At 37.6% G+C, this 19,308-nt stretch overlaps 1 protein-coding gene across 2 annotated transcripts in view; it reads right to left on the reverse strand.

The window, feature by feature from the left end:
* The window catches only part of PALS2 (protein associated with LIN7 2, MAGUK p55 family member), a 58,769-nt gene that overhangs the window by 29,927 nt on the left and 9,534 nt on the right, over window positions 1-19,308 (reverse strand). Inside the window, exon 2 of one of the 2 annotated variants that reach the window (XM_048303263.1) lies at window positions 1,020-1,138. In XM_048303263.1, coding sequence (XP_048159220.1) covers window positions 1,020-1,136 — 117 coding nt within the window. In that variant the 5' untranslated portion in view covers window positions 1,137-1,138. Of the gene's footprint in view, window positions 1-1,019; window positions 1,142-19,308 lie in introns of both variants that reach the window. The other variant, XM_048303255.1, reaches the window with a different exon arrangement.

Consider the following 19,308-nt stretch of genomic DNA (forward strand, 5'->3'; position numbering starts at 1 on the left):
CTGCAGTCATCTCACCAGCAGATGAGACATTTCCATTACTTCTAAGTTTATTACTATGCCATGTCTTCAACTTAAAACCAATTTTTTGAACAGCTAAACAGAAGTAAATTCTCATATGAATTCTCATGAGAAGTTTTCCTTTGCAGATTTTTATACTGAACAAAATCCCTGAACAACAATCCTTTAGCTTTACAGAGGATTTCACACCTGCCCAAAGGGCACTGCTTTCAGATGTCTATTCCTATTAAAGAGACAGCTGTATTTAACTGGGTTTTCCTCATGAAAGCAGCTTATTTTTATGAAGAAGATTAAGAACAAATATAAGTGATGTAGTATATTTGACTGCATTTCCTACTGGTAAGACCAGCAACATTTTATTTACAGAGTCCAAAGATTTTTTTGCAAATATCACCTTACATATTTATAATTGATTGCTACCACCTATACATAAAAGATTTTTGTAACCCAAGAACAAAAACTTAGGATAATCCATGTTTTAGAGAGCTGACAATCAAAGGTAATGGCATTACTCTTGAGATCCAGGAAAGAGCATGGAGAGAATATTTTCCTGGGCATATAAGAAAGTAGTTTTGAGCTAAAGACGAAAAGAAAACTTGTTTATACCATGGGGTAATGAAGGTTACTGCTCTCACTTTTCATCTCTGGCAAAAACACTGAAAGTCAGAAGGCATATGGGTTTTGCACACAACAGTGGTTACAAGACTACATTAAAATCAACTGCTTCTAATTTCAAGTATTTTAATTTTTTCTTCATAAATAATGTAACCACATTATTTCTGTAGTCTCTGAATTTTATTCTTCCTCTAGATTCCTCTATGTAACAATTAACCAGAGTGCACAGAAATTACACTCTACTAAATCTTCACCTTCGAGCTGGCTTTCAAGACTTTTAATAAGATGTACCAATAACATGCTGTTATTACCTCAATCCATACTCAATGTCCACACAATAATGTAAAACATTTCCCGATTCTACTCAAAGCAGCAAATTTAAATACCTTAGCAAGTGATCTTACGATAGGGTTTTCCATAATTCCTTTAAGAAAAATCAGGTCTATTTCTTCAGCGCCTGTCGATGTCGGCAGATCAGTAAGGTTGTCTAAGACCTGCTGCATGGCTGCTGACAAAACAAAAACATAAAGTAAGTACTGACCAAAACAGGCTTCCATAAGGAGCAAAAGCTTTGGGGAACACCACAATGTTAACTTTAGAGATGTTACACAGTCAAATACATCTACTGAGAGCAAGAGGACAGAACAGAAAAGAAGCTTTTTTTGTGTGTGTGCCTGAAAAATGGAATAAAGGTTGTAAGCAATTAAAACCATGCCCAGCACATTCCTATCAAGATTTGCTGCTAAGGATTGAAAAAACAAACAAGTTTTTTATGTACAAGTTATGCATAATCTTCCAAACACAATAAAAGCAACTCATTCAGTACTCTTTTCTTTTCATCTTTTTCAGAAGTTTCCAGCCCTCATACATACAAGTTTTACATACACCCACAAGTTTTACAATGCTTGTAGAGGCAGATTCACTGTTTTTAAAATGAACACATAGTTCCAAACCAATTTTTTTAAACCAAAAATTTGCTTCCAAGGCAGCTCTTAGCACGGGGACACTCACATCCCCAGCAGTCCTTTACAGCCAGACCTCACGCACTGCACTCTGGGACTAAGTGCACATGGTGCAGATGCGAAGACCAACCCGGTTCCAAAACACACTGCAGTGGGAATTACATCCTACAACGAGAAATGCATCATGCCTGCCCAGGACCCTCAGACTTGCTGAGAGAACTGCTCTTGGCTGAGAGTGAACAATGCTGCCCAAGAAAATGTCAGAAAATGCCACCATCCCGGTCTCTGGTCTCATCAAGGTGAGTGAAGAGAGTTTGTTCCTGTTCTTAACTGTATTCTTTTAACTCCTGCCAAGTTATATATGCATGCTTAAATAGACACACGCCCAGGTGTACTAACAAAATCTCCTCTTGAGATCCCCAGTAAGCTGAGAAGCCTTGGAATAACCACAGTGTTTTGTAAGGCTCTGCATATTGCAGAGTGGTATATATCAAAAGAATTAGAAAAGCCTATATGCCCCTTCTCCCACACAGGAATTTACCCTTAACTTTCCTCACTGCTTTATAATGAAAGCTATTATGAAACACTGCACAGTAACAGAACAAACTGCATTTCTCAACACCTACTTTCTGATTTCAATTCTTCCTAGAAAATTCCATCCCAAGAAAAAAATTTCTGGCCATTCTTTAAGTGGAACTGACTTTTCAACAAGCAAATCAACTCATGTGCCATATTTTAACTACAGCAGTGCATGTCAAAAGCCCTGCATTATTTTAAATGTTTTAACTACACTCTTTGTTTTGAAAAAAGTGAATTTTCTGTGAAACCACGAGTAGGAGGGAAATGACACTTCATGCTTTCAGATTTTGAAGCAGTATTATTTCTACTTTGTAACAGACAAAGTGCTGCCAGCAATCACAAATTATGTAAAGTCACGAAATTACACCGTGTAAACAGTCCACAACTGCCCCAGACTAAGTATGTCCTAGTTCCAGGGCCTCCTGACTAGTTCAGCTGCAGATGAAATTGCCTTCTTTCACATTTACTCAATTCCCAGTTTCAGACTCGTGGCTTTTAATGTAGTCATGCAAGCTGCAATATCTGGAGAAGCGGACAGATGTTTCTGGCCAATTTACATCATAGGTGCTGCATAATAACTCAAGTGTTAGAATATAAGCTTTCTTTACATTTTTAACAGTTATGTAAATTCTTTTCAAGGGATTTCAGGTTAGCACTTTTGCTCCTATAAATAATCAGAGAAAATGTAAAGCTTCCTTCATGTCAAAGTATGCATCTCAACTAACAGCTACAATTCCAGCACTTGATGATGACAAAAACATCTAGAATAAAGACATTCTTCATATTATCTCCATTAAAATATCCTGTTTCTTACTTAAGCCTTTCAGAACTCTGCCTTAGATCAAATTAAAAAATACAGTCCCTACACAGAAACTTTATTATCAATGAGAAACTGTTAAGGGCAGTGTTAAGCTTCAGAAGAATGTCTTTCAAACTTTGTGCAAGTAGACAGTATTAATTTTCAAATTAATATTTTATTTAATAAAGGTTTCACAGACATCTAGCATCAGAACTACTTAAAAAATAATACCTTTAAGTACCTTTATTTTAACCAGTTACAATGTTAAGCAAAAAAATTTTAGCATGAGCGAAAGTTTAAGCTTCAACAGTCTTTGCACCTGTTACCCAGCACATCGTAGTCAGAGGAACATTTATATGCTTCACTGTGTTTCACTGCTTTACACCCACCTGGCAAAAAATTCGGAACATGATCAAATGTTATTTGCCAAAAAATCATCAAGAGCATCTTCCAACAGGAACTATGTCTGCTGGTTTATTTAAAAAGAACAGACCACAAATACATGGGTACGTTTTTGATGGACTAGACAAAGCATTTTAATCTCAGTGTCTTACGTGTGTTTTACAAGTCATGGGCCACTTTCAAATATAGCTCCTGTTTAATGTGAAACGCTGATATTTGCTCACATGTGAAAATAGCTTTGAAAGTCTAAGCAATATACTGACTATATATGCCTTAGATATTCATACATGTACTTTCAAGCAATTTGATTTCTCAAAAGACTATTTAAGGGCAGAGGTGGGAGGAGGGGAAGACACTTTGGGAAATGTATTATAGAACCTCTTCTTCTGTATCTATTCAACAGGCTTTTGTTTATTCATTTCTAGGGAAGAAATATTCTATTAGACAACAAACAACAGGAGATACTTTGTTTCCAGGCTTAATTACACTGATCTTTCAGAATAATGTAGACACACATGGAACTTCAAGTAGCACTCTTTTAAACAGTTTCACTTTTTCCTTTCCTGGGGTAAAGCCACCTTAGCACTTTTAGAAAAGTATCTTACCTTGTTCCTGAGCAGCGGGAATGAAAGCTGAAGATGAAAGTACTTATGTAGGAAAGTTTTACTTAAAAGATCAGGTCCTACCAAGCAAGAAACAGATGGAACTGAGGAGTTTTAACACTACCACATCTAAATATCCCATCAAAAATTGCCTTTTGAGCCGCACATCTCTTTTGTGGTGAATCTGCCCTTGAAATGTTGACAGAAGTTACTCACTGTGGAGTAGAAAGCCCTGTAGAACTTACATTTAAGTCAGGCATACTGAAGAACTAAGGACTACATGAATAAACTGCATAAACCAGGTTGTCAGAAGTGCTCCTTATTGTTGAGTACTTTGGTGTACAATGAAAAGGAAGTTCGTGCTTTTCCTTCAGTGGAAAACTAATTGGGTCTCTCTTCCCACTCTTGTCCCATCTTTTACAAGAAAATAATACGAATATACTGACTTTGAGAGCTCTACTATTCACCTCCCTCTCTCTCTCTGAAGGCAAGCCTGTTTCTATATTCAAAGACCCATCTGGGAAAAACTTTAAACTCTCATTACAACACATAAGGATTTGCTTTTGTGAGGACACCATGAGATAGGCATGGCTGACTACAGTGGTTAACAAAACCACCTAGGAACACGCACATATTACAAGAAACACACACAGACAACAGCCTTCAGACACACCAGGAGGAACTGGGCAACAGAAACAGACTCTCAGTTGAGGCAAAGTGTTAAAATAAAGGGATTCTTAGGCAAAAGTGACAACAGAACTGAGTCTGAGCTGGGACTCCTAAGAGAAAATGAGATTACAACAGGCCACTCTTCACTCCAGCCCCCGGCTTTCGTGACAGGGAATACACATAGAATTAATTTCCACAGTCAATTTTCAAAGGACATCTTCATAACTGCAGCCAAGTTTAAAGCCTGAAGCAAGACTCAGCAGGAACACACTGGTCTGCTGTGTACATGAACTGAACAATTTAATCCTACTATACATATGACCCTACATTCATGGAAACTAGTTCGCCATTTGAATCCCATTTCAAAAAGGGAAAAGGGGGAAAGAGATGTTAATTGATCTCTGTGGCAAACAGCACGCATCCTGAGGTGTGGGAACACAGAAATCCCACTTCCTAATGCACAATTTACTAACCAGAATTAAATCCTCCTAATTCCCACAGAGTTCTTCAGACAACCAAAGGATGCTTCAAAGGTTTAATCTACACACTGTACCTTACAATAGTAAATTCAGACCAAACAGAAGTAAAAGATACCCCGATAACGCTTTTCTTCTTGTAATTTTAAGAAAAAGACAGGTTTTCACCAAGCTCTCAGCTGTGACTCTTCTACCAAATTTGATTTTATTCTTTCTTTCAGTGCCTAATTCTTGTCTACATTAATTCTATGTAGAGGAAAGAGGAAGCATACATTTAAATAAATTTTCCAGATTTGCAGACAGAAGACAAATGTGTCACTCACTGGGGAAAATTAAACCTTTTCAGAGTGAATACCTCGCACAGATTTTTTTAGCTTGGTTTCACTTTATTAGTCTCCAAGCTTACAAAATAACAGGAATGAAAAGAAAATTATGTATAATATATTTAAATAAACATGCATATTTATTTCCACATGGCCTACTCATCTGGATAGGAAGTTATAATAAATACCTCAAGGACTACTGGCGAGGCAGGTGCTCCATACAAAGTCTAGAAAGTTAGATTAAAATCTTGTCACATACACAAACTTCAGAAATAATTTCTTGTGTAATTTAAAACCTTTTCAAGAGGGACATATGGAAAGCTTTCACAAGACACACAATAAGCTCAGACAAAAGAAGATTAATTTGTAACTTCGCCAGCCCTTAACCAATGACAACTCTGTAATTTTTTCCCATTTGTGTTCATGTTTTTAATTAATGATCATTACGCTTAAATATAAGGCAAAGGAAAAAAAAAAAAAGTTATTTTGTGTTGGCCACTTCTCTCCCCAGTCACAAATTATAGCAGTTTTGGCAGTCTAGAACAGAGAAAAGGAGTACCTAGGAACAAGTTCACATTCTGAGAATATTTCACAAGTTCATTCATAAACAGGCTATTGACCAAGAATATATGAAAGACTGACAAAGCTGTCTTACTACTGGTAGAGTAAGTTTCAGAAGCCACATTTCAAGACGAAAGTCTCTGGGATAGCACTATGCAGTGAGCACATACAACATCATGTTTGTGTTTTCAGAGCCAGCAGCTGCAGGCACTGAGCAGGATCACTCTCAGTCACAGCTCCAGAGCAGCAAGCTCTGAATGATGGAGCTCTGCAGTTCAGCCCCCTGCTCCTCTACAAATCAGTCACCTACTCCACACATGCTGCTGACCGTAGCAGGGTGCAATGACACTTGGGCCTTTAAACAACCACCCAAACACTTTGCACCTCTTATTTGACAGACACTGCCAAGCAGGGAGTGCTGGGCCAGTGCAGCTACAGCCCTGGACAGCCACCTTAACTCAGACATTCCTGGGCAGCATTCCATTGTAACATACTCAGCCACCTTTTCTAAACGCGACCCCTTACTCAAGCAGTAAACCCAGCAGACCTCCTCTAAAAAGACAGTAAGATTACTTAATGAAGAAAGGTGTTGTCCGCAGCATGAACACTTTACTGACTGCAGAATCACCTATGGCAATGAATTTTTAAAGGAAGATGGAAAAGTCTAATTGATAAGAATGAATGTTCCTCTGGATATCCAAATTCTGCCCACTGAATTTCTGCATGTTGAAAAGAAATAACATAAATGCTTAGAAAAGTTTATTAATTTTTTTTACTTCATTTTCTGTAAGTCTACTGGCAAGCCAAGATGGAGCTATTTTAGCATACCTATAAATAGAAGCTCAAGCAGTCCCTAGCCTTATCAAACCTGGCTCAACCATATCTTACATGCTCATTTTTCATTGACTGTGAAGGTCATGAAAGCTATAGGGAAGAGCCAACAACTCTTTCCCAGCTCGAACACTGCAGACATGCTTCTTTCAGGCTGTGAAGTTTGTCTAAAAAAAGATGAAGCACAAATTTTCTGAACAGATGGACCTCACAGCTGCATCTTTTGGAAAAAAAAGCACTATTTAAAAATTATCTCAGCAAAGATAAAAAGGGAACAAAACATCAAAACTCCAAAACCAGCAGAATTAAAAGGTTAAATCTTACTTAAAAACATATATCATGACCACCAGTAAGATATTGAAAACAGATACACTAAAATCTAGTATTAAGGCATACTTCTCTTTCTTAAAGGATTGCAAAGAAAAATAGGCGATTAACTTAAACTTGATGCTCACTAAGCTTGATGCTTTAAAGATAAGCCTATATAGGTGTTAGGTATTACCAAGTTTTCTGACCTTTTTTAATTAGAGGAAGAATGATGCAAGCTTCAGGCACAGAAATGATTAACTGAAGAAGGACATACATGCACACTCCAGACAAGTACACAGAATAAAATTCTTCAAGCACTATACAGCACAAACCAGAGCATGTACAAGCAAGTCAACCAGAAGTTTTTTAAAAGGCTGAATTTTTAATTTTTTTTTTGTGTGTGTTCTTACCTTTCAGCTACAGGTGTTAGGAAAGTATATACTAATGTCACGTAAAGACTACTGTACTCTAAATGAATACTAGGACATGCCCCAGGAGAAATTTCAATTTTGGTGAAGAAAGACTGTACTACCCTTAGTTCTTCAACTATTTTAGTAGTTCAGGTACTGGAGAATATATTAAAACAGATTTTAAAATTAAGACAAAACATTCAGTGAATAGGCAGTCTAAGATACTACTTTAAACTCAAAAGTTACAGCAGAAAGTCAACAAAGTTTCAGAACATATCCTGCACTGCACTCAATTTATACAATAGGCTGAGCTTACTGCACACATCCATCATTCTCCCGGGTATTTTGCAAACAGTAGCTGGATGAAACTTGCGTTCTCTGCAGTACCTCTGGTAAGCAATGCCAGTTTTTATGAAGTCTAAAATGCCAGCAAAAGAGATGCAACAACCTAAGTGCACCTTTTGAAGTATTGCTTTCTCTAATGTGCACTCTTCCAAATGAATCAAAGCTTTGTACCTGCTTTTCTGCCACAGGACTCAGTATTATTTATCTGTTGCAGTACAACAGAGCCTGAAGAAAACAGGACTGAAAAAATGCTAACATAAGTAAAGATCACAGTTATATACCACAGGAACACGTTATGTGTAACAAACAAACAAACCCAAACAAATGCAAGAATTGGTTTACTGTACCACTTTTCTTGGTGAAACACTTGAGGGGAAGCCACACAGAACCATCTATAGTTTTATCCCATTCTCAAATTCAGCCTAAGGGCAGCTGGAAATCAATTAAGATTTCTTCCTCAATTAAATCCCTTCTTTACACAAGTAAAAAGAATAGACCTGAAGGGAAAATAATGAACACCCTTCCAAAGGGAAAGCAGACTTCCAGTCCAAGTGTTACATGCTTGCATCCTGTCGCTGGGCTCAAATCAACACTGCCATAGTGGATAAGGCAAGCTGCATGTTGTGCCCCACTTCAGAGACCAGGCACCCCAGCAGCAACTGGTCCAAGCTCAGCCATCAACATCTTTTTTAACCATTTGCACTTTCATCTAGGAACACTGGATAGGGATTTTCTCAAAGAAGAAAGCTAAAATTCACAAGGATTGTTACATACTCTACTGTCAGTGTAAATGTCATGGTTCAGAACAATAGTTACAGAGCTGTTCTGTAGCATGCTTTGTGCACATCTGCAAAAAAGACAAGGTATTTTTAATAAACAAAATTAGATATTCCACTGTGTGGCAAAGTAACAACACTGCACCTCCAGAGACCCATGATGAATCTGATCACCAGAGATGATGTTGGTTCCACTGCAATTTGCATCTCAGGGCTGTCTGCATCCTTTATCTGAAGGCACCTGATCCCTCAACAGAATATCAGGAGGATATCATTAAAAACAATCCACACTTCAGATACCTGGGCATTTCCTTAATCTTGGTTGACAGAAAATCTAGCTTAACCAATTCTTTCTGGTCCCCGTTCTTTACCCAATTTTTTTACATCTAGCAAACAATGTCTCAGTTTTCATTATTCTAAGATAAAGAGGGCAATTTTCTGCCCTTCAGAAGGCTTCTCCTCTCCTATATTGACTGGGAAAGAAGCAAGCTTGGCATAACTCCCATGTATCTCTTTCAGTCTGCACCTTTTTTCAATACAGACAGTCAGAACTGTGGAAAATAGATCGGATGAGAGTCTCGTGAGTGCCTTGCACGACACCATTAATACTTCCCTCTCCACTGATATGGAGAGATAATGAGATCTATTTTGACCTTCTTACAGTTACGTCATACTGTCAAGCTCAGTCTACTGGTCTGTCACAAAACAGTACAAAGGATCACTTTAAACCTCATCCTCCTCCAAAATTTAAATCTATAACTGAACAAAGTGTCCTCTTTCTTTAGTGAAAACACTACATATTTTATCCACTGCTATTACTCTAGGTTTCAAATTAGTTTTTGGCACTTTGTTTTTGGTTCTCTTTTGCTTTAGTGAAAATGCTTAGACAAGGAAATCCACCAGAAACCACATATCATCCAGATACTACTGTCGCTTTTAACACTACTTCCTTTTACATCTTCAAGTGTAGGAGACACTGAGGAATTCTAACAATTAAGAATTTTATGATGAAGAGTTTTGATATCAAGTGAAATAAGGCTGTATCATAATATATTCTCAGAGTTATTTTATAACAACAGCAGAATGCGTTTCCAAATGAAAGCATCCAAACACAGCACTTTCAAAATCTGATTGCTCCATTATGATGCAGCCACTTAAAAAACTACACCTCTGTCCTTTAAACAATCACACCCATATGTTAACATTTCATGCATGCACTGTTTCAGGCCTCTGCTACCATGAAGTATTTATTGAATTATCCCTTCCAAGCTAAAACACTTGAGTATTTAAATTAGAGCTGTACCAATGCAGGCCTAAAAATATTTTGAGGTTCCACTATAGATGCTACACAAGCATTTGAAAATTGCTCAATAAAATTATATGCAGAAAACAGAAAAGTAAGACAGCTTTTTGGAGCACAAAGTAAGTTAAAGCATTTTAGAATGTATTTAGACTATGTCAACATATTCTTTAATAAAAAAGGAAAAATATATTCAATTACACTATTATTATATCTAGCCCATTTTTCTATAGAAAGGAAAAGACCCACCACGAAACGCTTCCATAGGGATGTGTTCAGTTAATTCAGAGTCTACTTAATTTCACTTAATTTTCTACTGCATCCCAGCCTGAAGGCAAAAAATTTAGGACAAGAGTGAATCTGCAAAATTTATAACATTTAAATGAAATTATCTCAGTCCCAGGACCTCAGTTTTCAATTTTACGTGATCACCTAGTACATTTTCCAAAAATTTCACTAGAAGTTCATCCCTAAACTCTAATGCTCCTACTTCCACTAAACTAATCTCTCTCATGCACACACCCCTCATTTCTGCCCAAACAAACTTATTAGGAAGCAGTAAAAGCAATTCACTAAATTAATGATATTCTAGCTCAAGGTGACTTGCAACAAGAAAATAAAAATATGTTTACTTCACTACCTTTGTCACATGATATAGTTCTTACTTATTTTACGGACACAGCTAAAGCTTTACCCACAAAGAAAATTTCCAAAACACAGTTGGAATGTTAGAAGAGATGTAGTGGATAGAAAATGTCTTTTCCAAATTTGTTTGCCAAATAACACTGCTTATGTTTCTAAATAGCAAAAAATACCACATAAAACCTTTGTGCTCTAATAAAGAGATGGCAAAATACAGCATGTTAAAAGCTTACTTGACCTTCAGGAATCCTCAAAATACACCTCTGTCACTTCCCTAGTGAAGAGACTATTCTAAACCTTTCTTTCAGTTCAGTGCAGCCAAGATTTACACAATTGCCTATTCATTACCCTCAACAGATATGTTCCTTTAGTCCTTTGAAGGGTATGTCCAAGAACCCTGGAAAAGGAATAAAAAGATCAGCTTGACACTTGTATTTTGAAGGGAACCGAAAAACTTTACGGAGTAAGTCACACTGCCCTTAGTTGTGTTTTACCTCCTGGACTACTTCCCCACATTATGTTATCAGGATTTATTTATGATTGCAAACGTTTAATGAAAAGTGGGAAATCTAATTTCAATTTAAGAATATCTAGGCACAGTAACATCAGGAAAAATTTATTTCTAGTGGTCTTGGGGCAGCTTGGATTAATAACTTCATGTTTTTAAGGAAACTCCCGCTTTGAATGCACTCTTTCAATGTTTGCCACTTTCACTTTAAAGTCAATTTCCAAGTTACTGCTGTAAACCCTGAATGACAGTGTTCTGTGTTGTGTAAGGTGGGCACAGGCAGTGAAACAGCAAAGGGTATCTCCAAAACTGTATGTGATGCATCCTGACATATTTGAAATTTTCTACTCCATTTACTCAGAAAACCAAGTTGGGTTTCATTCAGTTTTGCTAAGAACTTCTGAATTCTCAGTCACGTATCCCATCACTCCAACTAAAGCAAAAACCAAAGAACTTTTAAGTAAATTTTGCACATTTTTCAATTCAAGGGGTTTGGGGTGGGTTTTTTTGTTTTGGTTTTTTTGTTGTTGATTTTTTGTGGGGGTTTTTTGTTTTGGTTTTGGGGGGTTTTTTGGTTTGTTTTTTTTTTTCAAAAGAAGCACTAGCAAATGCAAAGACAGCTGAACTTTTCTTGTTGAACAGTTCAAACCACTGCAAAACTCAGGGAAGAATAATGTCTGTTGAGGCTTTTCATCATTTTCTGAGACAGGCAAATGGCTCTAAATATGAAAGTAGTGATGTTTGAAACTACAACTTTTACTGATATGACATCATCTCTTTTATAATGGCTTTTCTTATAAAAATAAGATCATGATGGAACTTGGCTTTTTGACTGCATCTGAGCCGTGATAAAGTCAACAGAGGGGGGGAAAAATAAAGTTCTAAGATAATGTCTTTCTCGACTTCAAACTGCAATTGGTGTTTCTTAAAAGCAGTTCATACACATCCTCATACACATCTTAGTTTTCACTCAAGTCCTTTGTTCTGTTGTTTCCCACACTGCTTAGGGGTCTCAGAGAAACGAGGTGGGAGAAGAAAGATACTAGTGCAAGCAAGAACCTTGTTGGGTTTTGACTATAAAACCTCTCAGATTTGCACAATTTTTGAGGCCCAGTTACCTGGCTATCAGTAGCCAGAACCACTTCTAATGCCATCCACAGAAAAGATCTGGAGAGGATTCCCAAAATAGCCTACTGAAGTCCTCCCATGTACAATGAGAAATGGTAGGTTGAGGACCATGAGTCTCTGTCCCCAGCCTTGGAATTTCACCGCAACAGATAAATAATAGTTCCGTGTTTCAGCTTTTCCACAAGAAGGTTTTATGAAGTCCAGGTTCTGACCTGGAAGAGAGTAATTGCTTTGCCAACCACCTTCAGCATGGCAGTTGAGAGGACTGTCTCATCATACCAAAGGAGTTCTCAGAGCAGTCAGTCCCATCCATGGTTGTTTCTGCTTATTTTACTCCCCATTAAATTCCTCTTTCCCTGAAGAATATTGGGCCTGAGAACAATATAAAAGAGAACAGTGTAACCTCCTACGGATAAATTGGTTCTTCAGACACAACTAGTTTTAAGATTGCGGAATAATTTAACATGAAATTACCTTCAAGCTCCCAAGAAAACTTGAAAGGGCAATGATGTATTTTTCTATAACTTCCTGGGCGTTACAAGCTCAAAACCACATTGTTGCCAGTACTTAGGAATGTCATTAAAAAAAAAACAAGTCCTATTTCAGCAGACAGGTTAGAGAGCACACAAGGTAGTAAGAAATAGATAGAGTGAGTAGTCATTGTCTCATACAAACTTGACATTGAAGTTAAATGGTCCCATTCTTCCTCAGGATTTTGAAAGGTCTGAAACAAAACATAGTCTAAGAATGCCTTTTCAGAAGTATAAACTCCTGTTTGCAGAAAGGAAATCAACCTGTTACGTTATTTTTCAAACAATCAGCTCCATTTCTTTCACTTTTCACTACACTTTTCTTGAAGACATGCTCAACACCCAAATGGAATCTTAATTCTGTTTCAACTTCTCAGAAACCCTGCCTGTTAATATGGCTCCCAGGAGACCTACACACATTCCACTTGTCATGTGGTACAGAAAAAGTCCTAGACTCAGGACAGAACCTGGTTGACTGTCTCTACTCAAAGAGCAGCTGATACTTTTAAGCAGCCCAGACTTGCACTTCCCTAAGTCAACAGATCCTGATACTTCAGCTACATCCATCCTAAGAGTCAGCTACACATGCGTGCAAAGTTGTAAGGACTGCAGGACTGCAAGGACACATGCTGGACTTCAGCTTGCTTTTTGGTCCAGTCAGGAGGGGAAAACAGCTTGAAGAAACAGCTCTAATAAAGTAAACCACATGCAGGTAGACTCCTGAACACCTGTCCCTGGGCAGATCCAGTGGCACACTAAAAAAGGCATAAGCCCAGCAGCCTGGTAAGCACTTGCTGGATTGCTACCTACTGGCATTAGTCTGCACATTGAGAGATCCATTAGAAACATCAGATCTTTGTGTCAAAACTTCCTTTGGAATACTCAGTTTGGAAGAAACCTCAGCTGTACTAACACCATATTGCTTGGAAAGGGACCTTTTTATTTTCATTAATATCCTTTCCATAAATCAAGCTTACAGATGGCACCGAGTATTCCTCTACAGTAACTTGCCATGGTTATAGCAATCACATTTGATCCTGTAAAAAGGAATTTGTGTTCAATGACTGAAGTATTTGAAACATGAAAGAAGCTTTCTCAGCTGCAGAAAATCTGGCAGAGATTCTGTTTTTCCAAACAGTGTCAGGATTTAAATACCACATCACTTCTCAGCTTAAGTTTTCAGACCCAGACAAGCCAACTTTCACACAGAAGGAATCAACACTTGTTTTTTAATACTGGAGAGACTGCTTTGAATGAGCTCCTGCCAGTACTTAAAAGAGAAGCCAAGTCTCTGTATTGAAAAATTCTTTTCACAAATTAATTACCATGCCTCTGTCCAGAACAATGGACATCAAGGGCTATGAAGGATAAAGATTCAATCAGGCATGCATTACATTGGCTCAACATAGGATTAAATTATGGCTGAAGGGTAGAGAATTAAATAGTCCCATGATAATTTTTTTATATACACCCTAAGTACTTGAAATTCACTATGCAGTTACATAAATTTCACATGTGCTCTTCCTGTGCTTAATAAATGAATTGCTAGCATGTCAAACAAGTTAAAACCTGTTTGACAAGAGGACACCAAGAAGCCCTGTAATTTCCTGGTCTCATGCGCCAACCAGAAACTTAAAACATGAACAGAAAAAGATTCTCATCCATGCTGAATAACAACAGGATACTGTAAAGGATTTTTACCAAAGACTTACACTGTTCATCAGTTTTCCTAATTCTTTAAAGTCCATCACTCTGCAGGCAGTTCTTGTTCCAGAGAGATACCCTGAATGGGTTCAGGTACCTTTTTGACAGAAAGCAATACTTACACAGTGCTGTATGTGCACACATCAGATCTCTCATTTTAAATTAGGAAGAAGACAATCTTAAGTTCAAGACTTTGTAAAATGAATAAATCATATAGTAATTTTACCAGCCTTGCTCTTCAGTTACAGGGCTTTCCAAGAACAGGTGGATACAGATTTTTCTGTATGACAGATACAGAAAAACAATGCAAAGACTGACGAAATGAGACATTTACAGCACAGCACAAATCTGCTTAGTGCAGCAGAGCTGCAAGGCTCCACCATAAATTTGAAGCATGGAAGTACCACTGCAACTGCATCCCAGACATTCTTGCTTTTGCCAAACATCTTTACTTGAATCTACTATGCTAACAGCAGACCAAAGCCATGCAACACACAGTGTCCTATGACTTCAGAGGAAGGAAAATAGATTCCATAAAAGACACACACATAACGTAACAGCATCCCAAACAAATTCACGGACACAGCCCTCCCAACACCTTGTACAAATAATCCTCTATAAAAACTCACTGACTTTAACCCTTTGAAGGCTTTTGTTGGATTATATTTTGGGAGGGTAAATATATTTCAGTGAGTTTAATCACCACCAAGATGCACAAATTCAAGATCTTAGTGTCAGATTATCTCTCATGGGTTTTTTTGCAGTCATCTTACCAGTCATCAGAACACAGGCCTGCGCACATACCCCAAAATCAGTGTTCAAATCATTTAGCCAAATACCCTACCATACACAGAGAAGTTGGGCATCTCTCCAACACAGATATAAAATTTTGTTCAAGAGCTGAAAGTCCTGAACACCTATTTAATAATTATTTGAAAATTTATTGAATAAAAGGGAAAAAAAAAAGGCTGGAAAGTAGGCAACACATTAAGATGAACTTAGAAAACCTAGATACAGCAAAAGGAGCAGCTCAGTAGGAAAAAGGAAAAAACGTGAAATGTCTTACATATTCCAGCTGATGGCCCAGGAAACCGCACCTCCTGTCATTTTTGTACACAGTCTAGCACTACCGCATAGTGCTGACACCATGCTAGAAGGGGCAGTGTTTAAATGGAACTGTCACCTGCTCCACCTGTCTTCATGTACACATACTGGCACTTCTGCCTGGAAGATGACACTATGCTTCCTGACTGATGGGAAAGAGAGGGTGGTTCCCAACGCTGAGTCTCTCACTGTGCTCCTCTTTCAGCCTGCTATGTTTAAAAAAGTTGGTTAGACAACGTACCAGAGAAGTAGAATTTGCTAAAATATTACTGAAAAGGATTTAAGTGTAAGTTCAGCTGCAAGCAGGTAACCATTCCCAGGGATTTCAAAGTTAATGCATCTGTTAAAGCTGGTTTGGGAATTATGTCAGAAAAAAAAAAGAACAGGAAGGAAGTGACCTACTTGAATGAAAGACTCATTCAGAGGTTTACATGTTCAGATCCCCTCAAAACAGGCTGACAAGAGGTATTTGCATATATTTCCTTAAGTACAAACTGTGAAATGTCACACAGTATAACTCTTGATTAATCCATTAGGTTCATATAGACTCAAGATTTTTTCCACTATCTTTCTATTCACTGCCTATTTCTGTTCACACGAGAAAGTACTCCTCCTGTTTCCTAAGTACAACCAAATGCTTAAGAATCAGAGTAGAGACTAAAACCAAAATGGCAGGTTAGCTGTGAAAGAACAATGAGTAGTTTGAATAAAAGCAACCTGTGCTATAGACATTCAGAGATCTTTCATGTTCAAATTCCAATTTAAAATAGGATGGCCAAGATCTCAAGTCCTTATGACTCTTCACTTCTTTTGCCTTTCTTCATCCTTTTAATTCACTCAGAAGCTGTCAATGAACTCTAAAAGCTACGTAACAGAAGCTTTAGAAGGATTCTAATTTTGGTCACAGATAACTAAGTAGAGCAATTCTAGATAATATTAGCTGAGATTTATGATGCATTCAACATCTTCAGATGTACAAGAGTATTTTTGGGCATCACTTGGAAAGACAATATCCAATGTACAGCTGGTAAATTTTACTCCCTTTTTTTCTCCTATTTCTATACAAGAAGCATATTCATGCTGCACTTTCTCAATTTTTTTCCCAAAGGATCTATTTCTTCAGCAAGAGGAAACACAAGTCTGGTCAAGCCCCACTTTCAAGGGATGAGACGATCAAATTTAGAAGTTATATAAACCTTTGTCACTTCTCTGAGCAAGATGTACCAATAATTAGGGGAAGACCTGCCCTCTTGATGCAACTTGGGATAAGAAAGGTCAGTCAATTTTTTCTGAACTCCACATATGTTGTGTTATTTCTGTTTCATTTCTGTTGCATTATTTCTTAACTAAATACCTAAAAAAAAACCAACCCATAATTATTTGTTTTACCTACCACTATCGAAATCTCTTGTCCCAAAAAGAAAGAGCACCTATAAAATAGGTCAAGTTCTTGGTAATGGAACTGCTCTTATTTTTTTATACACTTCCCAGCTGCTGTCAAGCCTCAGAGCTTCCACATTCTACTCAGGCCAACTAGGGGTTTGTCAATGATTACACTTCCTATTAAAAGATAATAGGAAAGTCACCTTAAAAAGGTGTTTTTTAAAAATCTTTTTAGAGAACTGTATTGGGGCATTGCCTCTTCATTGTCTCTTTAACCGACTGATGAAAGGATCAAACATGAGAACTGTGACTTCTATCAACAAGTGAGAAGATGATAGACTGGAAAGTAAAGGGGAAGAGCTCTTTCCATCTCTCTGAATCCCTGACACCACATTTCCAACAGGTTGTAGAAACTACTTCTATAACACTAAGCCTTTATTCTGTATGGAAATCACTGCTGGGATTCTAAGATCTTGTATCAAGATGATTTCACTTGAAAACACGTCTCCAGTTCATTGTTAACACAGGCTGATCTCGAACTCCTGACTCCATCCTTCTTCCTTACATCAGAAGACTGAACCTAGAAGTTTTAAAGTCATTGCTTATTGCTGTAAAATTGGAAGTGTTTTCCAAGTGATACAGAATACAAAGAACTACCTGTAGAATGACTGAAGTGAGTGAGAGAAAGATGAGCCAGTTGCTCCCAATTCTGGGTATAGATACAGGACAATGTGAGGGATGTTAGGAAGGATGTTTTTTAATCACAGCAATTGAGACAGTGATGTTTCCTTATTATCTGTGCATTTCCACAGATAGTTGAACTTGCTTTCAGGCACAGGATACCGTACTGTCAGACTAACTTGAAAGAGCATTTCTATTGCTAGTCAAGAAGTCTTCTCTTTAGCTCCAGACAACCACCTGTTACCAGCACAGACAACCCAAACGACTCAACAACCCAAAATTCAAGCTATTAGAATGTTCTTCCTTTAATCCCAACACACTTTATCTTTCTGCGTTTATCAAAACCCCATACTGAAGGCAGAAGAACCTTTAAAGCCACACCAAGATCTTGGCCAAGGCTAGGGTCCACTTTATACAGAGTGCCTCTGTGGAAGACAGGATCAGATGGAACATGTCACATAGCAGCAGTCAGATTTCTGGAGAGCAGGTAAATAAACAGGCATAGCTCCAGTGTTTGGAGGCTAAACATCTATTTCTGCTGTTTCACCTGGACATATCATTAGGCAGAACGGAGCAATGGCCCACCAAAGAACAACCTGTGGGTATCCTGGTCAGTCTGACATGCTTCCTAAACTAAGATATGGGTAATCATTAATCTGCTGCAAACTTGCCACCAGCTCTGTTGCCAAAACAAGAACTAGTACTGGGCTCAATCTTCACAGAAGGCTACAATGCTGCACATATCACATCTCAGTTATCAAGCACTTCAGCAAAAATCCATTATCAATTATTTAAAGAAACTAAACAGTAATCCAATCCAAGGATAAGAGTTTCTCATGTTTAATCAAACAGATCTCCAGTGCACAGTAGCAATTTATATATGAATACTGGTCCATTAAGAAGTTGAGACCAGTTTTGAAATGGAAGCATTCTGAACAGTAGAAGCAACCAACACAAATTACATAAACAATCCACAACCTAATTTAATTCAAAAAATCTTCAGCTTAAACATTAGCCAGATTCTGTGAGATTACCTAGGGAAAATGTCATGTATGCTTACTTTGTTTTTATGCTTTCCTAGACAGTTTATGGATGCTGGGCTTTCTGTTTACAGACAAGCGTTCTTTTTTTTAAGATACAAATGTATGTATATATATATACCCACACACATCTTAACACACATATATAAAAAATACTACACTTTATTAAAAATTCCTTCTTTTTCTGTATGTTTCCATATATGTATGCAGTCATGTGCACACATACAAACAAAGTGAAATACACGTATTTTTAAAGGGCGTTTAAAAGACAGATTGTGACTTCCAATCCATTACTGGATTGGAACAATTACAGGAATAACCCTGTTCAGTTCAAATGGGTAATATCCTAACATAAAGACCACATCAAACAAGAGAAAGTTCCTGATGCAGGGTCTTTCTTCAGTGCAATATTAGGAAGTAGGAATCTTTTTCTTACAGGTAGCCACACCCACAGCTGCTAACCTGTGCCTGGTATTTCAGGTCATCCTCTTGCATTTATACTGGCTCCCTAAAGACTTGCAGAAGAGCAGGGAAAGAAGAGTGGCAAATGCATAATCTATTCTCTACTAAGGGATGGACTTCCTGGAGACCTTCAAGTCTTATGTCTTTAG

Source organism: Corvus hawaiiensis, chromosome 1 (assembly GCF_020740725.1).
Source record: "Corvus hawaiiensis isolate bCorHaw1 chromosome 1, bCorHaw1.pri.cur, whole genome shotgun sequence".
NCBI classification, from domain to species: domain Eukaryota; kingdom Metazoa; phylum Chordata; class Aves; order Passeriformes; family Corvidae; genus Corvus; species Corvus hawaiiensis.